This window comes from Dunckerocampus dactyliophorus, chromosome 15, assembly GCF_027744805.1.
Source record: "Dunckerocampus dactyliophorus isolate RoL2022-P2 chromosome 15, RoL_Ddac_1.1, whole genome shotgun sequence".
Classification (NCBI taxonomy): domain Eukaryota; kingdom Metazoa; phylum Chordata; class Actinopteri; order Syngnathiformes; family Syngnathidae; genus Dunckerocampus; species Dunckerocampus dactyliophorus.
In genome coordinates this window covers 22,119,872-22,146,895 of record NC_072833.1, presented here as the reverse complement: position 1 = coordinate 22,146,895, position 27,024 = coordinate 22,119,872, and the positions used below count along the sequence as shown (strand labels likewise).

The 27,024-nt window shown below is 37.9% G+C and overlaps 1 protein-coding gene across 1 annotated transcript in view; it reads left to right on the top strand.

Moving 5' to 3' along the window:
- LOC129195021 (IgGFc-binding protein-like) overlaps positions 1-27,024 on the top strand; it is an 88,591-nt gene that overhangs the window by 33,864 nt on the left and 27,703 nt on the right. Inside the window, exons 45-68 of the mRNA XM_054800713.1 lie at positions 228-376; positions 456-584; positions 725-860; positions 935-1,076; positions 2,434-2,630; positions 3,988-4,126; positions 4,200-4,316; positions 5,191-5,315; positions 6,131-6,276; positions 8,455-8,598; positions 8,783-8,890; positions 12,033-12,202; positions 13,608-13,810; positions 16,839-16,983; positions 18,366-18,613; positions 18,757-18,934; positions 19,025-19,133; positions 19,608-19,702; positions 20,391-20,567; positions 20,653-20,861; positions 20,926-21,070; positions 23,142-23,239; positions 24,691-24,837; positions 24,929-25,087. Coding sequence (XP_054656688.1) covers positions 228-376; positions 456-584; positions 725-860; positions 935-1,076; positions 2,434-2,630; positions 3,988-4,126; positions 4,200-4,316; positions 5,191-5,315; positions 6,131-6,276; positions 8,455-8,598; positions 8,783-8,890; positions 12,033-12,202; positions 13,608-13,810; positions 16,839-16,983; positions 18,366-18,613; positions 18,757-18,934; positions 19,025-19,133; positions 19,608-19,702; positions 20,391-20,567; positions 20,653-20,861; positions 20,926-21,070; positions 23,142-23,239; positions 24,691-24,837; positions 24,929-25,087 — 3,615 coding nt within the window. The remainder of the gene's footprint in view (positions 1-227; positions 377-455; positions 585-724; positions 861-934; positions 1,077-2,433; positions 2,631-3,987; positions 4,127-4,199; positions 4,317-5,190; positions 5,316-6,130; positions 6,277-8,454; positions 8,599-8,782; positions 8,891-12,032; positions 12,203-13,607; positions 13,811-16,838; positions 16,984-18,365; positions 18,614-18,756; positions 18,935-19,024; positions 19,134-19,607; positions 19,703-20,390; positions 20,568-20,652; positions 20,862-20,925; positions 21,071-23,141; positions 23,240-24,690; positions 24,838-24,928; positions 25,088-27,024) is intronic.

Genomic DNA, 27,024 nt, shown 5'->3' with positions numbered 1-27,024 from the left:
TATTCCTCTAGGTTTTTATTCTCGTTATATTACACCTTTTTCTTGAAATACGAGGACTTTAGTCTTTCAACACTACAATTTTTTGAGTGACATTACAACTGTTTTGGTAATGTTCCGACTTTATTCATTTAATATAAAACTTATTTGTCAGTTTATTATGATAACACTTCCTTTAATATTATGACTTTTCTCATTATACTATACTAATTTGTCGCTTTATTACGCAGGTGAACGGGTCCAAAGTCAACTTGCCGGTGTCTCCGGCGCCGGGTGTCTCGGTGTTCCAGTCGGGAAGACACTACACAGTGTCGATGGATTTCGGCGTTGTTGTGCGCTACGACGGCATTCAGTTTATGGACATCAAATTGATTCAAGAGTGAGTTGAAGCTGAACGCTTGAGTATTTTTGTTTCTGCTACGATGGAATCTGGATTAAAAGATTGTTTTTTTGTTTAGCTATAAGAACGTATTGTGTGGAATGTGTGGCAATTACAACGGAATCGCCAAAGACGACTTCCGCAAGCCAGACGGGTCGTTGACTGGTGACATCAACGACTTTGGACATAGCTGGAACGTCGATCCAGAGTGAGTACTTTGAGAAAAAGTCAAGGAGCCCTTTGGCGATGTCGGCAAGGAAAATACTCCCTATAGTGTTACTGTTCCTAAACAAACAAAAATGATATACTGTATATAGAGAGATAAAACATGTTTGTTGTTGTAAAAAGCTGTAAGAAACACAACATCACCACACCCGAATGCAACGAGGAAGACGAGAAACTGTATGAGAGCTCTGCCTACTGCGGCCTTCTATTGGACAAGAATGGACCTTTCGCTGTGTGTCACCCCAAAGTGAACCCCAATGTAAGTCATCAGAAAAAAAAACAAACATTTTTTTAGTCTTTGGAGTTGAAACCTATGTTGTTGTTTTTTTTCAGAACTACTTCCAGGACTGCGTCTTTGATCTTTGCGCACTGGATGGCGCTAAGCCTGCTTTGTGCGACGCCCTCGAAGCCTTTGCTGACGAGTGCCAGGACCGTGGGGTCCAAATCGGATCCTGGAGGAACCAAACCTTCTGTCGTAAGTATTAAAGAATTAAAAATATGTTGTCACTCATTTGTTTATTTATATTATGAAAGATGGCAGTTACCATTAATAACTGTCAAGGTGGTTGTGTTAGTTAAGAATTATTTTTCTGTAACATTTTGACTTTTTCCTCGTATGATTAAAGGTTTTTTATTTTGTCATTACAACCTTACCAGCCAAAGTAAAGATTTTCTTTTACGATTTACTTTTTTAAAATAATGTTACGATAGTATAGTATTGTTTCAAATTGTCAAGGTTTTTTTCTCATTCGATTTTTTGGTCATAACATTCCGACTTAATTCACATACATTTTCATTCTTGACATATTATGCCTTATTTCCCATAGTCAGTGGTGGGTGGTGCATTTGGTACCGAGGCCTTCCATGGGGACTTGACCAGCCAAATGCTTTCTTGGCAAACACTGTGAGGACCAGTACTGTTAAAAAATAATGATGATAATAATAATATATATTGTCATACATTGCCATTTAACCTGACTGCCATTCAAACTACAGCCCCCTGTTGTTACCCAGCACACCAATCAGACACTTAAAAAAATGAACTCCTTATCCATAAGTGGGAAGTAGTATATGTAAGTTCCTTATTGGCTGAAGTGCAGCATTAGTAGTTCCAGCTTGTAGTTGAACAATGCCAGCTCACTGTTTTTGTCTTATCTACTTGTCTTTGTCTGTTTATGTCAGGACTGTCTTTGTGTTGTTATTAGTTATTAGGGTCAACATTTTAGATTTTTTCGGCCACTTTTGCTGTTTTTTGGGGTATTTTACGTCTGCAATGAGCAACAGATGGCCCCTGCGCCACACTTACGGACTTGCTTTGTATTTGTTTGGTATTGTCACAGCACCATTATTTAGGGATAGCACCTTTAATTAATATCAAAACTTTTTTTTACCATCCATTCGGGGTACACCCTGGACTGGTTGCCAGCCAATGGCAGGGCACATATAGACAAACAACCATTCACACTCACATTCATACCTATGGACAATTTAGAGTCTAACATGCATGTTTTTGGAGTGTGGGAGGAAAACGGAGTACCTGGAGAAAACCCACGCATTCACGGGGAGAACATGCAAAGTCCACACAGAAAATGTCCAACGGAGATTCGAACCCAGGTCTTCCCAATCTCCAGACTGTGACTGTGTGGCCAACATGCTAACCACTAGACCACCGTGCGGTTTTTAAAATTTCTTTAAATTATGTAACATTACATAATCTCTCAAATTATCCTGATTTCTCATGTTTGGACTTTCCCCCCTTTATTACAACTTTATTCTGGTAATATTCCAACTTTATTCATGTGATGTTACAATGTATGCTTCCTTCTGCTTAGCTTTGAGCTGCCCCCCCAACAGCCATTACGATCCCTGTGCGGACCCCTGTCAGGAAACATGTTCTGGAAAGCCCCCTTCTTGCGAGGGACCGTGTACGGAGTCCTGCGTGTGCAATCCTGGCTACATCCTGAGTGCTGGAAAATGCGTGGACAACAGTTCCTGTGGCTGCCACCACACCAACGGCCAGTATTACCAGGTACTACTTCAATGCTACCCCAGGCTATGAAAAAAATTGTACACGCACCAATTCTGTAATATTAGGGATTTATTCTCGTAAAATCATTACTTTTTTCTAGTAATGCTTAGGGCTGTCAAAAATCACGCGTTAACAGCGGTAACAAATTTATTGAAATTAATTACATAACATTTTTTTAGCATAACGCATACAGTATGCATTATGGCAAGCCACAGCTCTCTGTTATGATGACAGACAGCGGCGCAGTGTAGCTTCCCACAGTTACAAAGAGTCTGATGCTCTTTTGTAACTTTATTCTGACCTGAACACATCAACAGCAGTGCAATTCCATCACCACGTATGTATCTTCGACTCCAAACAAACACGTCTCTAGTCCATTCGTCATACACTTCCTCATTGTCACTAGACAGAACATCACAACAACGTCTTTATTACGCGTGTATGTGTGGTCTAAATAGAACAAGTGATTGTTTTATTTTTAGTAAGCTAAATTTCCTTATTGCAACTTTAACTTTAACTTCTGGCTCCCTCTCACCTGGCAGCCATGTCCAATGAAATGCTTTGCTGGGATGAAATGCATGATGGGAAGCCGTTAAAACAGTTGTTTATTTTAAACTCGTATTGGTACTAGATTTCTTAGCTACCTTTTGAGTGTTAAGTTGTTGTGTGACGATTTTAGCATTCTTTGTAAGATGACGCCATGAGTCAGACTTATATTGAGTAATGACCTCCTGCAATTTCCAATGGATTGACAAGTTTGTGAGTTTTTTCATAGCTCATGATTGGCTCCTGTCAAAGAAAGAGCAACCTGGTCCTCAAGGACTTAATTTTTGTCCTTTCTATTCTTGACATATTGCACCTTTTCATAATACTTTTTGTAAAATGGCTTTTTATCCTCATAATAATAGTAATATTACATCTTTATTCTTGTTAAAATTTATTCTTGTAAATGTTTTGACTTTTTTCTTTTTTTTCATGACCTTTTTTCTTCTAATACTGTGTTTTTTTTAAACACCACAATTTTTTTCACATCAACTACTTTCCTGTAATACTAGGACTACCTCGTAATATTACAACTTTATTCTGGTAACAGTTGTTTTTTTTCCTTATAAGGTTTAAATATTTTTCTCATAACATTCCGACGTTATTGCTGTATGTTTTTATTCTTGAAAATCTTCACCTTTTTTCTCGTAATTTTTCTCATAGTATTACAAAATCTTTAGCATCATTACGACTGCTTTTGTGTAATATTAGCATTGTTAAAAATAATGTTACCGTAGTATTACAAAGTACAACTTCAATGTTACGTTACAAGACAACTCATACACTTTGACTGATTGTACGTTTTGTGTGCCAGCCGGGTGAGGAGTTCTACGATAACGACTGCAAACAGAAGTGTCGATGCGACGCCCCCTCTGTTAGCTGTAAGCCATCTGAGTGCCCCCCAATGCACCAGTGTTTGCTTTTGGAAGGACAACTGGGCTGCTATCCTACCAGTAAGTGACTCATTACACTAATACTAGTACTGTATACTACTACAGTATTAAAGTAATGTCTCTATGCTCTCAGGCTCTAAGGACTGCATCATCTCCGGAGATCCGCACTACAATACTTTTGACAAGAAGTTCTACAGTTTTATGGGCACATGTACCTACACACTGGCCAGAACATGCCAGAACAACACAGGTAAGTGCTACTCAACTGCAGAAAGAGCCAGGCATACTGTATATACAGCATTTTTAGGGAAACATATTGTTAATACAATGTATATGTATATGTATATGTATATGTATATGTACAGTATATATATACTGTATGTATATGTATATGTGTATGTATATATATGTATATGTATATATATATGCATATATATGTATATGTATATGTGTATGTATATATATATATATGTATATGTATGTATATATATATATATATATATATATATATATATATATATATATATATATATATATATATATATATATATATATATGTATATGTCCTGTATATGTATATGTGTGTGTGTATGCATACAGTGGTGTGAAAAAGTGTTTGCCCCTTTCCTAATTTCTTATTTTTTTGCATGTTTGTCAAGCTAAAATGTTTGAGATCAGCAAACAAATTGAAATTTAGTCAGTGACAACACAACTGAACACAAAAATTATTATTAAGGGAGAAAAAAAGAATTCTAACCTGTGTTCTAACCTAAGTGTTCATTGCAAGTTATCGCAAACACTTGATTGCAGCTGTTGCTGCTAAGGGTGGCCCAACCACTTATTTTTATATTAGGTTTAGGGGGCAATCACTTTTTCACACAGGGCCATGTAGGTTTGGATTTTTATCTCCCTTAGTAATAAAAGGTTCATTTAAAAACTGCATTTTGTGTTCAGTTATGTTGTCATTGATATGTAAATTTGTTTGATGACCTGAAACATTTAAGTGTGGCAAACATGCAAAAAAATAAGAAATCAGTAAGGGGTCAAACACTTTTTCACACCACTGTATAGATGTACAGAAACAGTAAATATTTATATTAATGTGGTATTGTGTCACATTGCAGGTCCTTGGTTCTCAGTGGAGGGCAAGAATGAGGAAAGAGGAGTTTCGGGAGTATCCTACCTGAGAAAACTCTACATCACTGTGGATGGAATAACACTCACGTTAATGAAAGCCAGGAGGACACTGGTTTGTTGGACATAATTTTATTATATACATTCAAAGGGGCCCTATTCTGCTCATTTGTTTTTTTTTTTTAATTATATTGGATCCTAATGGGACACGATCGTAAGTTTCTTGAAATACTTTTGGTACAATACTCCAGAAATCAGAAGTTGTGTACAGGGAAAGTCTGCATTCTTCACCTCTTTCGCAGCCTGCTCCACCAAGCACCACCACTCTGTTGCAATTAATCCAGGTCAAGGATTGCCTCCACATGATCATTCTCCACCTATAACGCTCTTTTTCTACCTGATGTTTTGACATCATTCATTACTTTAGCGCAATATCATGACTTTGTTGTGTTAAAAGTAAGACTTTCATTTGTTACAGCTTTTATTACAACTTTGCACCTTTTGTCTTGTAATATTTGGACTTTAGTCTCGTAACATTGTGAGTTTTTTTTCTCATAATATTCTAAATGTACTCAAAAGTCACATAATGACTTTTTTTTCTCAATTTTCGTTTTTTATTTTGTTATTATTCAGGTTACAATTTTATTCAGGTATGATATGACTTTTTTTTCTCTTAATGTTTCAACCTTTTTCTTGTTACATTCTGACTTTATTCTTGTAACATCATGACTTTTTTTCTTGTAATATACCATTATTCTGGTAATATATCTTTATTCATGTGATGTTACAACTTATTTCTCATAATGACATCATGTTTTTCTTATAATCTTAATATTCTAATTACGTTTTAATGCTTTACGACTTGTTTATTTATTTATACTGTAGCAATAATAACAATAATAATAAATTTTTCTATACCGTCTCATTTAGGTGAATGGACGACGTGTAGCGCTGCCTCATTTGCCATCTCCTAAGGTGACGGTCAGTCTCGCTGGTCAGTACGTCACCGTGCAGACGTCCTTTGGTCTTCAAGTCCGCTGGGATGGAAAGCATCATGCCCAAATCTCTGTACCCAGGTAATTATGGAAACACCACCTTTACCATTTAACGTCAACAATAATGTTGTCATATCATGTGAAAGACGCTGTAATGTTACAACAAGTCGTCGTCGCCAGAAATACGCTCGAATGTTACCACAATCAGGTTGTGGTATTACGAGAAAGATGCTTTTATGTTACAACAATTACGGCGTAGTCGTACGGGAAAGACATACGTAACGTTATTACAATTAAGTCGTAATATTCCAAAAAAGATGCTGTACTGTTACCACAGTGAATTCGTAATATTACGAGAAAGATGTTAGGACAATTAAGTTGTGGTATTATGCGAAAGACAGTGTAACATGACATGACAGTTAAGTCATAGTTTTACGAAACAGACACCATAATGTTACAACAATAAATCGTAGTAGTATGAGAAAGACGCTGTAATGTTACGACACTTAACTCATTCAATCCCAGCCATTTTTCAAAAGATAAGCCCTTCAGGACCGGCCATTTGAAATGATTTTGATCTTTCAAAGCACACAGAATATTGTGTTCAATGGCTGTATAAACATGGAACCTACCAAAAGAAAGATTACACTCTCATCTTTCATCAGAAAAATAAGTTTGTTTCTACCTTTTTCCGTTCTTTAGTAATCAGCAGTAGAACATAGGTAAGTTTCAGGAAAATTTCAGTTGCCGACTAAAAAAGGGAAAAAAACAGCTTTATGTGATAAGGTACATTTCAAGCACAACTTTCACTTTGACACAAATATTTTGCTTTTGTGACAGCTCAAATATCTAAACAAGAATACCGCAACATAAACAATACAAAAAAGGGTTGTCCATCCATCCATTTTCTATGCTGCTTATCCTCATTAGGGTCTGGAGCTTATCCCAGCTGACTTCGGGTGAGAGTTGGGCTACACCCTGGAGCAGCCAACAGCAGGGAACATACAGACAAACAACCATTCACACTCACATTCCTACCTTATAGAGTCGCCAGTTAACCGAACATGCATGTTTATGGAATGTGGGAGGAAACCGGAGTACCCGGAGAAAACCCACGCAGGGGAGAACATGCAAACTCCACACAGCCCAACGGAGATTCAAACCCAGATCTTCCCGATCTCCTGACTGTGCAGCAAACATGCTAACCACCATGCCTAAAAAAACACATCAAAATAGCAATTTATTAACAAATATAACACCATGAACTATTTACAATTTTTACGTTTGGAAATGAACTGTGTGTGCATGCGCTAAAATGTCCCTCGAATACATAACGTTCTGTACGCTACACTCTTCCATGTTCTTCCACTTCCTCCTTGCTGTCATGTAAGTTTTTTCCATTTCAAGTCACATGCCTGGCTCTTATCAAATGCACTTCTGCCACCTTGTGGCCGTTTTTATGGCTTAAAACTGCTCTAAAAGTGACATCTTTTCGTGTGCAGTTGCGTCATCACCTCTTTTTGCCTCTCGCACAAAAAAACGTAAAAGTCTTTGTGTTCGGGCTTTATAAAAACATATAAATACGTCTTTGGTATTGAATGAATTAACAAGCAGAGAGCACATATGCAGTGAAGATTCAGACAGGATCTGCTGTTGACCACAACTCACACCAGTCACTGCACTCTCCACACTGCTAACACTCTAGCACTCCACTCTAGCTAACTGACATCACATGCGTCATATTACGCTATATAGCACATCTCCTGAATGCTTTATATTTTTGCCATTTTTATGCATGAAAATTCTTCATTTAGGCAGGAAATCCGTAAAACTACCGTAAATATGCAGGCTGTATTCAACCACCAGTGATAATTAATTATTAAACAAAAAAAACTGCAATAAAGTGTGGGTGTTATGTTTGAACCACAACTATTAGGATTATTCCATAGCATAAGGTTTTTTTTGTTATATTATGACTTTGTTCATTTAACACGACAACTTATTAGTTGAGACTTTATTCTCATAACATGCTATTTTTCTTGTATTATTACAACTTTATATGCAAAACATTACGCCTTTACTCTCATAACTTTGTAATTTTAGTGTTTATTACAACTTTTTTCTTGTAATACTCGTAATATTACAACATTTTGTCTCAATAGATAGACCTTTTTTCGTAATATTACTTTCTTCCTCTCAATAAATTTGAAGCCCTTTCTTGCTTGTCCTGTATGATTAACGGATGGCTGTGTTTGCTAGCTCGTACTACAACCAGATGTGTGGCCTCTGCGGTGACTTTGACGGTAGCCCCGACAACGACTTCACCAAACCAGACGGCGCTCTGGTCACCAATGTCAATGACTTCTGCAACAGCTGGCAGACTGAAGAAGACGAGGACGACTCGTGAGTTCTTTTATGATAAGCCCCCAATGTCTTTTATTATAATAAAGTATAAACCAGAGAAGCCAAATAAAGCACAGTCAATAAAAAATAAGTGATATTAATAAATATTATTTTATTATCAACATGAAAAAAAAGATTTTTTTAAAAATACAAATTTATTTATTGTCATCTTTTGTATGATTAGATGTTCACCGGGCACCAAACCTGATCCGGACTGCAGTCCTGAACTTGAGGCTGAGGTGATGAAACCGGAAAAATGCGGTAAAATCAAAGATCCTGCTGGAGTCTTCCGGTAAGTATTCAAATAAATATCAAATCACATTCTATAATACGCAAAAAATATATATAAATTGTGCATGGAAACTTGGTTGGTGTAGTTAATTAACGTTAACTGAATAAATCTTTCCCATAAGAAATCATGTAAATCCAATTACAGTCGTCTCTCGTTTATCGCGGTCAATTGGTTTCAGACCAGCTGCAATAAATTAATTTCCATGAGTCAATGTTAATAAATGGAATATTTTCATAGTTAGAGCATAGACAACCTGTTTATGACGTCCTAAATACGGTTTTTAACATCGTCAGAGCCCTGTAGACATGAAATAACACCCCTATAGTCACCTTTACACTCCTGATATTCATTCTTTACAACACATTGCGCAACTCTTATGCTGCGGGGACTCGACACAGCCGCGAGCTAGCAAACTAGCGAGTTAGTGAGCTAACCAGTTAGCCTTGAATTTATTTCTTATAAAAGTAAGAAGCCAAAAACTTACCACTTCCACACGAAATGGGAGGACAACGTTTTTCTACTCTATCACGTCGGACATGCAATGGCTGACTTATAACGTAACATAATGTTTTGTGTCACTACTGCCGCCTAGTGACCAGAATACTACAGTACATATCACTTGTATTTCAATATGTTTTGACAAGGGCTGTCAAAGTTAACGTGTTAATAACAAGATAACCAAAGTTTCCTTTGAAACGTCTCCTGTTTGACCCTGGGCCCACACTGTAGTTTGAGGAAACACAGCGGTGGATGTGGAGCCACAAGCGGGAACAAAAATTTGAGCAGAAATGGACAAAAAAAGGGTATTTTGATTAGTAAATTTAGCTTCAAAGCCCTGGCAGATGGCTCTTGCAACAAGACCAAAGTTATTTGTATCTACTGTGGCTGTGATTCGACTTGTCATGGAGTATGTCACCTGCCAGAGAGATGAGAGAAGTTACTGGAGTACGGCCGGTCTTGTATTGTCATTTATGGAGTGGTATCTTGGCATACGAGTGTCCGAACTAACAAGTGTTTTTTAGATACTAGCCGCCTCCTGAAGACGAGAATGGATGTAAATAGCATTAGCGGCGCTAGCGTTAGCAGCCCTAGCTAGCCACCAGGAGATTTTCAACACATCAGAAAAACATACGCAAATTATAGCAATCTGATTTATCTTATTTATTATGTATTGTGTAAAACTATGACAGGAACAACATCAAATTAAAAGCACTCATTGAATACAGAGCCACCATCGACCAGTGCGAGCCTGGAGTTTGTTTTTTCAGAGAGGTGCACGCCCAAATATGCACATTAGCACTCAATAAGGTCATCAAATCTTACCTTTATGCATTCCCACATAGTATCAGCATTTGGGACCAAATATGAGTTGAAAGAAAAGAGGGAGTAGTGTAGTATACCATAAAGTATAGTAGTCTATCAGTGCAGTGTGGAAGAAAGTTAGGTGTGTTCAAGGGCCGTTGAACAAAGTGGGAGAAATTGCAGCTCGCATTAAAAATGCAAAAACTGTGGAATTTCTAACTGTATATTATTTTTTTAAATGAAATAATGGCCCATATTTCCAAAATTTATATCCCTTGACATATAATTTGATGTTGTTATTTCCAAATGATTTTATTTTTTTAAGTGTTTTATTTTTATCATTGCGCCAGAACGTTTCTCGCAGCCCGGTGCCTTACAGCATGCTTGGGTATATGGTTGTGCTCTTTTACACATTTGTAAATACTGCAAGAATGCCACTTTTATAGAATTGGCTTCTTTAGTTTCTAATGTAAGATTAATGTTGACATCAACAAAGGTAACCGTTGAATCGTATCGAATCATATCAAATAGCTTTGAAAATATATCATTTTTTAATCATATCTTAACCCGTGTATCTAGATACGTATCGAATCGTTGACCACAAAGAGATTTTTATACATTTTTATAGCTTATTATAGATAATAACTTATTTCTATCTGTGATTAATTATGAGTTAGCAATGGACAATGCGATTAATTGCGATTAAATATTTCAATTGATTGACAGCCCTACTTTAAATAATAATCGACCATAGTCTACCATGCAACAGCTATCATTTACCAATTAATTAATTTCTGAAAAAAAACAGAAAGTGAGGTAGGAATAATCAAACCACGATATTGCGAGGGATAACTGTAATCTGTTACAGAAAGCCAAAAATATGAACACAACACATTTTCACTGTTTTACAAATATAGATTGACATGCATAAATCAACTGGAAATGCATATAAATACATGTAATTGATGAATGAAAGGGATAAATGAACATTTAAGTTGACTTTTACCTTCATTTAAGACACGATTCCTGATGACTGTTCCCAAAGACACAACGTGGCAGCAAGATCAACCAACACCACCTTCCTGTTTTGACATGAGTTGTTTCTTGAATTCAGTAGCGTTTCTCACCTCAATACTGTAACCCACAATGGAGCCAAAGAAAGTTGATAAAGAAGATGAGAAACACTATCAATTCAAGAAATAACTCATGACAAAACAGGAACAGAGTGTCCGCTGGGTGTCTCGCTGCCACATCGTGTCTTTGGGAACAGTCGTGTTCAGTGAAGGTAAAAGTAACCTAAAATGTTCATTTTATCCCTTTCATATATAATTTATCTGTATTTAAAGTTGTTTCATGCATGTACAACTATAATTATAAAACTATGAAAACGGTGTTCTGTGTAACATTTTTGAGAGTGAACCGCTGATGACGGATGACGTAACTTCCAGTTGCCATTTTGTTTGGATGCCAAGATGCAAACAAGGAAGGATGTTTTAATAACAAGGAATAGCAAGGAATATATTACTGCAGATGGACTCATGCAGTTTATTAACACGACAAGATGCGTGCCATACTGTGCGCTAAACGAAGAATGCATGCAAACTGAGGCAAAATTGTGGCGTACATTTTCAATGTTAACCAAAAACATTGCTAACCGGGGTGGACGCTAACCGAGGTTCAACTTTATATTATATAATTTTAAGAGTCTTGTTTTAGCTGTCTTTTTGTGAGGTACAACATGACTGTTACATTATTGGAGTGTTACAGTTTTTATCTTCATTGCTTGTTCTTTAAACATGTCAATGTCAAAGAATTTTTTATTATTTTTGAATGTTTTCAGGGAGTGCATCAACGTGGTGAACCCCAGCACGTTCTTCCAGAGCTGCGTGTACGACATGTGTCAGTTTGAAGGTCAACAGCAGGTCCTGTGTGACCAACTACAAGCCTACACTGACGCCTGTCACAGCGCTGGAGTCAAAGTTCACCAGTGGAGGACGCCAGAATTCTGCCGTAAGACATCATCTGTTTATCATATGCAGTCCCTCACTCCATCGCGGTTCGAACATAAATGATCGCTGTTTTGTGGTTGTATTTGGCCTAATGTTAGTAAAAAAAGAAATGCATATTTAAGAAAATTGTCCTTATTGTTGGCCTAAATTAAGCGTTTTCAATCATAGAAATGGCCAAATGAGCTAACTAAATCACCTAAAATACAAATGGAAGCAGAAGTGTTCTCATTGTGACTGTAGTATTCTACATTGGCCACGAGGTGACAGTAATTGTTAGCGCAGTCAAGCACCAGACGGGATCGCCAGAACAGGCTTTTATTGCAGGCACTGTTGCCAACTTTTCAGTCAGAAAATTAGCTATTGGCTCTCCTTGAAGTCGCTAGATGACATCATTGTCTAATTTGCATACCGTTTGCGTATAATTTTGTAAAATGCTGCAGGAAAAAAGCATAACCTTGTAGGAGAGACCATCGCGGCTTGTGCATGCGTGATTCATTTGCACTTTTGATTCGTAGCGGAAGCTAACGCTACACTGCCGACTTGTGACTGCCTTTGGGTGGGGCGGACGTGTCAACAGCACCCGCTTTTGCTCAGTGAGAATTCAAAATGCAGAACAATATGTGCTTTCACTTTTGAGTTCTCAGTTACCAAAAAAAACCCTCAACAACGCCAGAAAAACTCACTAGATTTGTCACAAGTCGCTTTTGAGAAAATATGTCAAGTCAGGCTGGAATGTCACCAGATTTAGCAACAAAATCGCCAGGTTGACAACACTGACTGCAGGTTTAAATGATCTCACAACAGGCGCAATAATAATAACATAATAATCATAATAACAATATGGGCTACGGTTGGAGCCATAACAATCTTAAACTCAACTCTGAACCTCTGACGTCATCTTCTGTCTTCCACACATCCGTCCGCTCGCCAGTAAGGTCTCCCAGGGAACACAATTACAGTGATACACACAAGCAGGAGTTTTATTTACATCTTAAATGGCTTATTTACTCTTATTATGTCTACTATATTGGGTAATATGAGTGGAAAGCCATTTGAAGCCGCCATTACAATACATTGATGACAAAATAGTTGGAAGCACGCTGTCCCAAGAACCATATAAGTCTGTTATCTTAATAATGTCTAATATGTCTTATGTTCTCTGATTATATCTACTATATTGGGTAATAGAAATGTCTGGAGGGCTATAATACAGTAAGGTAGTCATGGTTATAGGGTAAATTGGACAATATACGTCATACAGTATAGCACACGGTGTGCCATTGAGATGCATCTAGCGATATAACATGTGGTGGTAAAACTGGTACAGTATAGTGAGAATATTAAACATGTAGTGGCCCCATTTTTTGAGCTATAACAAATAATATCTGGTTCTTCTTGGTTTTTAGCGTTGGAGTGTCCCGCCAACAGCTCGTACTCTCTGTGCGTAAGCTCCTGCCCTGAGACGTGTTTGGGGGTAGTGGGACCCCCGGGCTGTCAGGACGTTTGTGTGGAAGGATGCCGCTGTGACCCTGGATTCATCCTCAGCGACGACAAGTGTGTGTCCCTCAAAGACTGTGGCTGTTTGGATGCCGCAGGGACGTACCATCCTGTAAGAGTCCTCCAATAGCTATTAATGATAAACAAATATTAAGGTTACCATGTATATATATATATATATACTATAGTAATATTAAAGTACAGTGGAACCTTGGTTAGCATCATTGATTAGTTCCAGAAGGTCAGACTTATTTAAATCCAATTAATCTGTTCCAGAAAGCCAAAAACACATTTTTATAGTTCTCCAATTATAGTTTTACATGCAAAAATCAATTCAAAATATATATAAATACATGTAAATGATGAATGAAAGGGATAAATGAACATTTAAGGTTACTTTTGCCTTCACTGAATGAAGGTAAAAGTACAAGGAGGAAGAAAGGAGACAGATATAGTGTTCATCCTCCTGTGTTTTTTCTCTAAACAAATAAACCGCACAGATGCACATAATAGATGATTAAAGGATATCCTGGATGGAATCTGTCTATAGTGTCCCAACTGTAAAAGAACCACTTTAATTCTTCAGACTGAGTCAACAATGCATGGATGATTTGTTTGGTGACTTGACGAGTTGGTTAGGCGCACTGTTTGTACGATAACCCAGACAGTGTATGAAATCATTCTGGTCGAAAACTCAGTCCTACAAAAACCGAGGCGTGCGAAAACCGAGTTTCCACTCTCATGCGTTTTAATTTGTCAATAAATCCACACGAGAATACAGTCGTAATGTTACGAGAATGATGTTTGAAAAAAAGGTAACATTACAAGAATAAAGTCGGAATATTAGGCAAAAGGTCATGGTGTTGTGACACGTACGTTGAAATATTACAACAATAAATACACTATATTAAGGAAAAAAGGTTTTTAAAAGTTAAAAGTTTATCGTAGTAACAGTACGACTCTTTATTCTTGACCTATTACAATTTTTTGTTGTACTATGGCCGAGTGGTTAGCATGTTGGCCACACAGTCAGGGGATCGGGAAGACCTGTGTTTGAATCTCTGCTGGGCATCTCTCCGTGGAGTTTGCATGTTCTCCCTGTGTGTTTCCCCCCACATTCCAAACCTAACATGCATGTTAGGTTAATTGGCGACTCTAAATTGTCCATAGGTATGAAAGTGGGTGTGAATGGTTGTTTGTCTCTACCAGTGGTTCTTAACCTTGTTGGGAGTACCGAACCCCCATCAATTTCATATTCCCATTCACCGAACCCTTCTTTAGTGAAAAATAAAATATATATTTTTTTTAAATTCAAGACATAGGTATATGTTGGTTTATAGGTATATGTTTGTTTACTGGTGCACAAAATGACAGAGACAGGACGCTGACTCCCATCACGGTTCGTGATACATGTGAATCCATGCTGTACATATTCGTCCCACCACTTTCTCTTTTTGCTCGACATAGTTACGTAGTATGGATTAAAATATTAAGAACGAAATCACACGACGTACTACCACATCAGTCACACATTGACTACTTGATGGTGCGTTTCATTTGTACTCGGAACTGGGAAGTCGGAGTGAGATTGACGTGATCTCCGAGTTAAAAGCGTTCCAGTTTCCAAGTCAGAAAAACTTCACACGATAGCAATATTTTTTATAAATTATTTATTATTTATCGTTTACACACGAGGCAGCCATCATTGATTGTTAACTCAGAGGTTGTGTGGATGCTCTGACTTCCAAGTAAAACATTCCGACTTCGGGGGGCGTTTCAGTCAGGTGGTCCCGCTAGGAACTTGGAAATTCCGACTTCCAAGTACAAATGGAACGCACCATGAGCGCGCTAAATTCTTCGCAGCACTGCTTGGCCAAGGCAAGCAATGTAATGTGATTATCTGCAGCCAGTGATGGCTAAGCGGCGGCGTGTCATCACGAATTGACACGATGGGTCCGGTGTGTCTTAACCTCCGTGGCGGAGGCTCCGCCGAACCCCTGGGACCGACTCACCGAACCCCTAGGGTTCCATCGAACCCAGGTTAAGAACCACTGGTCTATACTCTATGTGCCCTGTGATTGGCTAACGACCAGTCCAGGGTGTACCCTGCCTCTCTCCCAAAGTCAGCTGGGATAGTCTCCAGCATACCCCTCTGCGACCTTAATGAGGATAAGCGGCATAGAAAATCAATGGATGGATGGCTATTGTACTATGACGGTTTAATCTTCTGAACTTACAGCAAAAAAGTTGTAATGTCAAGAACATTACAACTATTTTTTGTTATAATGCACGTTTATTCTCATAATGTTATGACTTCACTCTGGTAAAATTAAATATTCTTGTAACATTACATTTTTTTACATAATATGACCACTTACTTCTTGTAGCTGCAATATTTTCCCAAACATGACTGACTTTATTCTACACTCAACAAAAATATAAACACAACACTTTTGTTTTTGCTCCCATTTTTTATGAGATGAACTCAAAGATCTAAAACTTTTTACACATACACAATATTACCATTTCTCTCAAATATTGTTCACTAATCTGTCTAAATCTGTGCTAGTGAGCACTTCTTGCTGAGATAATCCAGCCCACCTCACAGGTGTGCCATATCAAGATGCTGATTAGACTGCCCACAATAAAAGGCCACTCTGAAATGTGCAGTTTTGTTTTATTGGTGGGGAGGTGTCTAGAAACTCAGAAAACCAGTCAGTATCTGGTGTGACCACCATTTGCCTCATGCAGTGCAACACATCTCCTTGGCAGTGTATGTGTTTTAGATTTTTGAGTTCATCTCATAAAAAAACGGGAGCAAAAACAAAAGTGTCGCGTTTATATTTTTGTTGAGTGTAGTATTTTATTAACATGACTTTTTCGTTGTCATAAGGGACTTTAGTCTCCTTAGAAGAATTACTTTTTTCATGGTATTTTCATAGTATTTTGACTATTCATGTAACTACATTTTTCTTCATAACATTACAACTTTATTGTAGTTTATGGTCAATACAGTGTATGACATTTTTGTGGTAAAATGAGGTCTGTAATCCTGTACTATTCCGTAAAGTGTCATAAATGATTGTAATGATATATACAGTATATAATATGTTATACTGTACTGTATATGTATGTGTCAGGTGGGTGATGAGTGGCTCTTGGAGGGTTGCAAAGAGAAGTGTTGGTGTAAAAGCGGATCGCTGCTGCAGTGCACCAACAGCAGCTGTAAAGACAACACTGAAAGTTGTCAGCTTCACCAAGGAGAGTACCAATGTCGCCCCCTAGGTACGTTTAATTACCATACAGTTTTTCTGTAACAACACACAATTTGATTTTTGTACTTTATTCTCAACATTTACCAACTTTGGGTTTTTTTTCATTCTCCGAGCATTTTTTCAGAATGAAGACTTTATTTTCCAAACACTGTGCATTTTTTGTAATACAATAACATAACACAACAGACTAACGTACATTTTTTTTCCTCATAATATGAGGAATTTTTTTGGAACATTCAACTTCATTTGGCATTATGACTGTATACTTCTAACGTTGCAACTTTATTTACTTTTTTTCTTGCAATATTACGACTTTATTGTTGTACTTTATGCACAACTTTTTTACCTTTTATACCAGGGGAGTCCAAACTTCTTTCAGCTCGGGCCACGTAGTGAAAAATAAAAATGTGCAACATTGCCACCTTGATATTTTGTAAAGCAACACATGTGGATATGCTAAGAATTTATATGTATTTCAGGAAAAAAATGCACCTCAGCTTTGTGATAGTGAAAAGCCTATTATTAGTATCAACTTGGCTGTTTTATCTTTTTCCCATTTTTCCATTTTTTTTCATTTTCTAAATATTTGAACTTAATTTTTAAATAATCTTTGAAATTTTGTCATATTACTTTATTACAATAATATTTTTAATGTATACCCATATTTTAACTTTTTCTCTACGAAATTTTCAAAAATGACATCATTATTTTGTGTTTCTCATAATATTACAACTTTTAAAAAAAAATCTTTAATATTTCAACTCTATGCTACTAAAATGACATTATTTTTTCTCACAATATGAGTTTATTCTCGTAAAATTGAAACTTTTTTCTCTTTAGCATGCGTTTTTCTTTTAATAGTTTGACTTAATTCTCGTAAAGTTACAGCTGTTTTTTACATTTCTGCTTTAATTTTCCAACTTTCTTTTTGTATTTTTTTTCCTCGTAATTATGACTTTATTCCCATAAAATTTAGACTTTACTCTTGTATCATTAGAACTTTTTTTGTACCCAAATTTTCCGAAAATTAAAATTTTATTTGTTGTTTTGTTTGTTTTTCATAATATTACATTTCCTAATATTACACCATAGGTCTCGTAAAACTACGACTTTTTTTCCTTACATTTTATTTAGCTTTTTTCTCTTAATATTTTAATTTTATTCTTGTAAAATGAATGCTGAATTTTCAATTTTTGCTGTTGTCTTTTTTTGTGTGTAGTTTTCTTGTTAAATTATATTTTTAGAATGTGTCGTGGGCAAATAAAAAAAACAGCCGCAGGCCGAACTTTGGACACCCTTATTTTATACCCACAACCCCCATACACCCCCCGGTGTCTTACAAACTCCTAGATGATGAATGAAAAGTCTCTCGCTTCTTATGTCCAACCACAGGAAACGGTATCTGTTCGGTGTCCGGAGACCCCCACTACACCACGTTTGACAAGCGGATCCACCATTACATGGGGGCCTGCTCTTACACGCTGACCAAGCTCTGCAACTCTTCCAACAACATGCCCTATTTCACTGTGGACACCCAGAATGAGCACAGGGGGAGTAACAAGAAGGTTTCCTACGTCAGGGCTGTCGTGGTCAACGTGAATGGCGTAACGGTCATCCTGGGCAAGGGACGCACGGTCCAGGTGGGTTACTGGGGGCGTCCGGGGTGGGTCACCCACGCAAGCAAAATTTGGGGGGCGGCGTAACATGCGGCCCCAAACATCCACAGGTGAGTGGGGCTGAAGTAACCGCAACCACAACTTTATACTATTTCTGCACTTGACAGGTTAACGGGTCAGTGGTGGTCCCGCCCGTCAAGACCGTCAGCGACGTTACAATCTACTTCAGTGGCAAGTTTATCATCCTGGAGACGGTTTTTGGATTGAGGGTGCGATTTGACGGCAACCACCACGCCGACGTCAAGGTTCCCACTTCCTACAATGGGCAGCTTTGCGGAATGTGCGGTAAGAAGTGCTGACAAGCAGTTAACACGCTAATTTATTCATTAATCGACTTGTGATCTTTACACTTTTTTTTTGTTTGTTTTGGGAAAGGAAATTTCAACGGGAATCCGAATGATGACAACCTAAAGCCGGACAAGAGTCCTGCTGCTAACACTAACGAACTGGGAGACAGCTGGCAGGTTCCTGACCCACGACCCGAGTGAGAAATGCTAACATATGCTACAGTAATTAACGTTGAAAATCAAGATAATACATATACATCAAGATAATAACTGAAAAAATATCTTAAATGAAAAACTTAATGTTGGAGCATAAAAGCTAAAATTATATCAGAATTGCTTAGATTTATTTCATTTTTTTGCAGAAGTATGACTTCATTGCTGTGATTTTAAGACTATTCTCGTTACATCACCATTATATTTTTATGCAGCTTGATTATTGACAAATTCCGACTTTTTTATCACAGGAAAACTTTATTCTGCTAATATTCCGACTTTATTATTTTACTGCTTTATTTTCTACATATTAGGACATTTTTTGTCAAAATATTTTAATGAAGATATTACTTTTTCAGAATATTACAACTTTATTCTCATTTTATTGCAACTTTTGTTAATACTAAAATAAAAATATATAGTTTTAGTTCTTTTATTTGCACTTGTATTGTATACAGTTGCACTAACAGCGGTGGCCAGGAGGACTGTGATGAAAAGGTGGAGGAAGACGCCAAGAAACCAACGAGCTGCGGCATGATCACTGATGTCAACGGTAGCCCCCCAGCACACATTCACAGATTTTTAATGGACATATTTTCATGATAAAGTGATGTCTTTTCCTCCTTTGGTTATCATTGGATGTATTTTCATGATAGAGTCATGGCTTTTTCTCAATTATCATTGGACCTATTTTCATCCTGCAGTTATCAATAGACATATTTTCATGGTAGAGTTGTGTCTTTTCCTCTCTGAGTTATCATATTTCCATGATAAAATGATGTATTTTCGTCCTTCAGTGATCAATGGACGTATTTTCGTGATAAATGGTGTATTTTCATCCTTCATTTATCAGTAGGCATATTTTCATGATAGATTTGTGTCTTTTCCTCCCTCAGTTATCATTGGACATAGTTTAATGATAGAGTTGTGCCTTTTCCTCTTTCTGTAATCATTGGACATATTTCCGTGATGAAATTATGTATTTTCGTCCTTCAGTTGGCATTTGATGTATTTTCATGATAAAGCGATGTCTTTTCATCCTTCCGTTATCACTGGACATACTTTCATGCTAAAGTGATGTCTCTTCATCCTTCAGTTACCATTTGACGTATTTTCATGATAAAGTGATGTCTTTTCATCCTTCAGTTATCACTGGACATATTCTTATGATAAAGTTGTGTCTTTCCCTCTCTGTTATCATTGGATGTATTTTCATGATAAAATGTCTTTTCGTCTTTCAGGCATCTTCAAACTGTGTCACTCCGTCGTACCCCCCAAGCCCTTCTTAGAAAACTGCATATACGACATGTGCGCCACCGGGGGGCAGACTGTGGCGTTGTGCCAAGCCGTGGAGAGCTACGCAGACATGTGCGCTGTGGCTGGGGTCCCCATCTCCTGGAGGAACACCACCTTTTGCCGTGAGTTGCAGGCACCCTGAGATACGTCCCCCTTTCTTAGGGCCCCTGGCATGATATTCTATTTTGTTTCTGCCCACCAATGTAGCTCTGAAGTGTCCCCCTGGAAGTCACTACACCCACTGCGGTTCCGCTTGCCCCCAACCCAGCTGTCAGGATCCTGCAGGGCCGGGCGGCACCTGTGACCAACCCTGCGTGGAAGGCTGCATCTGCAACACTGGACTCATCCTGAGCGGTGACAAATGTGTGCCACTAAGCGAGTGCGGGTGCACGGACAACAACGGAAAATACAGACCGGTAAGTAGCTTTCTACTTTCTACGCCACTGTTTTTGTAGGGTCATTTATGTACAATGTTTGTAGGTGGGAGATACCTGGTTTACAGAGACGGACTGCTCGGAGCGTTGTAAGTGTAACAACAACCGCAATGTGACCTGTGAGCCATGGGAGTGCAGCCCAGCACAGGAGTGCAAAGTGCTGGAGGGCGTCCTGGACTGCCACTCTACTGGTATGTGATGCCTTGGCATCTATAAAGCTGAACTTTGAAAAAATATAAACCAAAACATTTATTAACATACATATGCTATTTCAATAATAGACAAATTAACTTCTAAGCTATAAATACTGTAACCTCAAATGTATTTCATATTGTACAGTATATCAATGAAATTGTATTGATGACAATACAGGGATGGCCTGGGATATTTCTTACATACTGCAAAGTCCTTCTCCAGCTTTGTCCCATCCACGCTGTAAAAGTCAAAGTGAATATACACTTTTGATTTGAACTGCGCTGGCGCACCTTTCAATTTAGCTTGGCTACTCGCGTCCACCACGATGCCGTTGTTTACATTTTCTTCTTCTGTGACTTCCGCCCAATTTTGTGCCACTAGCACAAGGAGGATCTCCTGGATGTACTGGGGAGAAACGGTGAAAGATGTTTAAAGCAGTTATAGTTGATTCATTTATATTTTAAAAACAATAGCGTATTGATGATCCATCATAAGTTTACATATCGTAGTAGTTTGTGTATCGGTAATTTGTCACACTCCGACAATACCATTTTTAATAAATAACATTTTTCTAAATACAAATAATAAATAAAAAATATGCAAAATGTAATCAGAAAACATGACTTTTAAGGGGTTTTTGAAGTTGTGAGGGTTGATTGTATTACTCTTTTGAATGTATATTGTTTTGAGAAGGAACTACTTTCTTCAACACCAAAAACTGACCATCTATAAAGCTTGCGTACGCACAAAACAGGGCTAAAAAGTTGCGTGCACCGCTTTCCACGCAAAGTATGTGATCTATAAAAACGCAACCTGATGTGAGAATGTGCGCACCGGTATGCCACCTTTGTAGCTGACCTACGCACTTTTTGGAGACATGGCAAAAAGGCGACGCACATTTTAATGGTGAAGTGAAATCATATTTATCCAGCATTGCATGCAAAACATCACACCATTATTGCCTTGAAACATTTGTGGAAAGTTCTTATTTTACATGACATTGATGGATATTATTTGTCATTTATCGTAAACACCATTACGCACCAGTGTATAGTATCCGGACTAAAATATATATAAAAAACATTTTATAATCATACTAATATTATGTGTTTGATTTAATAATTATAATTATAATGCTAATAATAATTGTAACAAATATCAGGTTATCAATGAAATACTTCGATAGGGTTTAAGTTTACAAGACATAGAGCTAATATGTCCTCAGTGCTTCGTTTCTCCATTTTCTTTAGACAATTTATCAAAAAGTAAGTTTTTTGCATACGTTGCATATGTCAAGTATGTCATCACTAGTAATATTTATTTACTATGCACAGCCTTTATTTGTGAGGGCCGTGTTACTCTTTCCTTTTCCACAAATGATGGGATTTTCTTGTGTTGGTGCTTTGAAATAAGACACAACATTGGTTCCTCATAAAATAATTATTATATACCTAATATTTTGATGGTGTATGTCGCCATTAAGTTAAATATTTCTAAAAATATACGTCGGGAACACCAATTTTCGAGCTAACTTCAGCCCCGTTTTGAGTCTTGGCATCCACCTTTAAATTAAACAGATTTTGCTAAGCTCATATTCATCTAAAATGTGGTATCAATTAGGAAAAATGTAGAAACGTGCTCTCTAAAAATGGTAATGTGTGCTTTGATATCGGGCTGCTTTTTTAAATTTTTTAGTATTGCCTCAGTTACTCTGAATATTTTTGTCCATATGCACATTTTGGGTTTCTGTCGCTCGCAGACTTTTAGTCAGAATTCCATGCACATTTTAATAGGTGAGGCCCTCAGAGCTCTGCTCACGGTACGAAGTTGGGGAAAAGTCACTGGTGATGCACTACGCTGCTGATGGGGATGTCATACAACTTCATCTAAAAAAAAATCCCCCCCAAAAAGATAAACATAATGCAATATATACTTTTAGTATTATAGAAATTGTCGTAATGTGGCCTTAATACAATAGCCTCAAAATGTCTTACACACATATTAACAATGACTGCTGATAAACTGTGTGTTAGACATGGCACCTTTAAAGGCGAACTCTCTCCTCAGGTAAAGGAGTATGTCACGTTGCTGGAGACCCTCACTACTACACATTTGATGGCGTGATGCACACCTTCATGGGCACCTGCACATACACTCTTGTCGAGGTATCGTTCTACTATTTAATATTTCATATAATATACAACTGAAAAATGCTTTAGTACAAATAATTATAGGCTGTACAACAAATAATTATATACATAGCTATAGCCTATTATATTGTAGTAAATACTCATGTCATTTTCATTTGCATGAAAAAAATAACTTAAAACATATAAATCATGTTCTCCAAACCTGCAGAGATCTTTACAAGAGTCTTCTATTCTATGTATGGTATATTTTGTAATTGTTAGTCCTAGGCGAATTGGAAATTGGTTGTAACTGTTGTGGAGCAAAGGGTTGTTCCATCCATCCTTCCATTTTCTATGTCCTCATTAGGCTCACGGGTAAATTGGAGGCAACAAGCCGTTATGGGGCCAAATTACTCCACGTGAATGAAATGTTATTAACTAATTATGTATTGATATGTAAAAATCATGCGGTGTTCAATCATCACATTGTTATCACTGACTTGAATGTTTTGTGAATGCGAGGTTTTATTTGCCCTTATTTTTCATGAACTTAACATTGTACAGTCTTTTTACATGTTTTTTTTTTTATAATGTGCAGTGATGATTGAAATATAAGCTTTGAGTTCAGCTCAACTTAAAATTTTGACTCCCTTTTTAATCAGCAGGTTCGGAGAACATGCCATATATATAATAAAAATATAATTGTCACGTCTTGTTTTTGGCATAGTGGCGATGACCCCAGTATGCAGAAAGCAGGCAGTCGTTGCAGGAAAAACTTATCTTTTAATGATAAGTTTCAATAAAGAAAGCTTTGCAGTAGCACGTCAGGCTTACACAAACACAAACACAGACAATGCAACAACCAAGTAAGATGCACACACCTGAACTAAATAGAAGGACAACTCAAATTAGCAACAGGTGCAAGAGATAAAGAAGAAAGCAAAGCAGGCAGACACAAACCAGGCAAAACAGGAAGTACTACCAAAATAAGAGCATAGAACAGGAACTAAGGCATAAAAGTGTAAACACACTAAACTGTCACGCAGGCTAACCCATAGATCGTGACAATAATATTCAATTGAATATTCAATTGAATATTATATTGATTATATTATATTGAATATTATTGAATTATTGTTTCATGACTGTCTTACAGTTTTATTTTGCATTTTAGGTATTTTATTTTAGATTTTATTTTTGGGGTGTTCATGACTTACTGAAATGTAAATGTACTTTAAAGTTAAAAGCTTATTATTTTATGACATTTTTAAACTATTATACTTGGGAAATTGTTGGTATTTTTATTTTTACATTTTTGCAAATTTTATTTGGTAATTTTTTGTATTTTTTGTATTCACTGAATTGTAAATGTATTTGAAAGTACATTTTATCATACATATATTTGTTTTTACAATTTGGATTTTTTTTTTGTGGTTTTCTTCACGGTCCGATTTTCTTTTGTACGTTTTTTTTCCATCTCTCCCAAGGTATGTAACGCCACGAGGGTAACGCCCTTCAAGATAGTGGCGAAAAACGAGGAGCGCGGTCAACCAGAGGCCTCGTACGTTCGTTCAGTCAAAGTTTACCTCCCTCATGACACGGAAATCGAACTACAGAAAGGCCGCAGAGTACTGGTGGGTAACAATTTTCATGAATGTAATATCAAATAATGTAAAATAACAACAGCAACTCACTGTTATATTGCCCCTCCCCCCCCTCGTGTAGGTCAACAGACGTCGTGTGAGAACGCCGATTTCGGTTAGTGGCGCCAAGGTGATAACCAGCGGAGCGTACAACCTGCTGGATGCCAACTTTGGTCTGCAAGTGAAATTTGACGGCGTTCATCACCTGGAGATCACCGTGCCCGGCGAATACTTTGACAAGGTGCGTCACCACTGTACCTCAGCGCACAGGACGGTTTAAAAAAAAGTAAATTACAACAGTAATTGCTCCAAAATAAAACATATTTCGTGTTTATTATATTATATTCATTACATCGCAGACCAAGGGGGTATACGGTGAAAGTGGCTCAACAAACCCAGGCTTTGTGCTCAAAATGCAACTAGACAAGACATCCGCAATCAGACTTAATTGGTCCCACGAAGGTGGATTTCAACATACTTTGTCAAGTCCGATTTTCGTCTTGGTGCTAAGTGCGCGTTCACATGAAAGAGGGCGTTTAACGTCATGTTATTCTACTTTAGCTAAAAAGTGAAGCGATCCGAGCCATTGTATTTTACAAAACGTGCGTACGTAATTATTACGGAGCGTTATGAGGAGTTCCCAAAAGATTATGACGACTAAAAGCAACACTGCCGCCGCCAATAGAGTGAGGAAGGACCGCTGACAGAATAATGCTTGAGAGCATGTAATGGGCAAGTTAAGACTTCTTTTTATTTATCAACGCTCAACATTGCACAACATTGCCATTTTAACACTTATCCATTTACAAAATAAATAATTTGGTGCAAAAACCTTTTTTTTTTTTAATCTTAGCAGGATGTCTTCTTGTTGTATTTTGTTTTGACCACTAGATGGCAGTGTTGACGTGAATACTCACACAAGGTAACGTTTACGTCTGCTAATGTTGGCCTAATTATGAATATTTCATAGTGCATTTTATTCCTGGTGCTCCTGTGAGCATATCTAGCGTATCCCCTTGTCTGAAAATCTATCTCACTTATAGGTGGATAATATATCATCAGGGAATGTTCGTTTCTTCCATGTTTTTTCCTCCATGTACCCTCGGGTGACGCCATCTCCGAATTAGTTGAACAGTGAAACAGTGGCACTTTCATAGCTGATTTTAACTTGAAAGCCTGGACAAGTTACCATGGTGATAGAGCTGCTTTAAAAGAGAGCTACCTTCGCTCAACAGGCAAGTCCGGCTTTCCACTCAACACAGCTCACAAACCCACTAAACTCGCTTCGCCGTATACCCCCCATGAGTCTCAAACATGTGATTTCACTATTAAATGTGAAATAAAAAGGAGGGAATTGTGAGATAGGACCATTTTTGGCATTTGTGCACATAACTCCACACTCACACGTGTCTGTACCCTCGACCATGCATCCAATATGCAAATATTGCAGCTCCTGCCCAAAAAGCAGAGATGAGATCCTAAGGCCCCCGAACTGGACTCCCTCAACACCTTGGCTGCGCCTAGAAATTGTGTTCATGAAGATTATGAACAGAATCGGTGACAAAGGGCGTCCTTGGCAGAGGCCAACGTTCACTGGAAACAGGCTTGACTTACTGCTGGCAATGCAAACCAGGCTCCTGCTCCAGTTGTACAAGGACTGAATGGCACGTAGTAGCGTGCCACCAATCCCATACTCCTGGAGCACCCACAGGACACCGCGAAGGACACGGTCGAATGCCTTTTCCAAGTACACAAAGCACATGTAGAGCGGTTGGGCACACTCCCAAGTACCCTCCAGTACCCTTGCAAGGGTGTAGAGCTGGTCCAGTGTTCCGCGACCAGGACGAAAACCACATTGTACCTCCTGTAGCCGAGGTTCGATTAACGGTCGTACCCTTCTCTCCAGCACCCTGGAATAGACTTTCCCAGGGAGGCTGAGGAGTGTGATCCCCCTATAGTTGGAACACACCTTCCGGTCACCCTTCTTGAGAAGGGGGACCGCCACCCCAGTCTGCCAATCCAGAGGTACTGTTCCCGACTTCCACACAATGTTGAAGAGACATGTCAACCAAGACAGTCCCTCAACACCCAGAGACTTGAGGAATTCAGGGCGAAACTCGTCCACTCCTTGAGCTTTGGCACTGGGGAGCTTTTTGACTACACCAGATACCTCCGCCA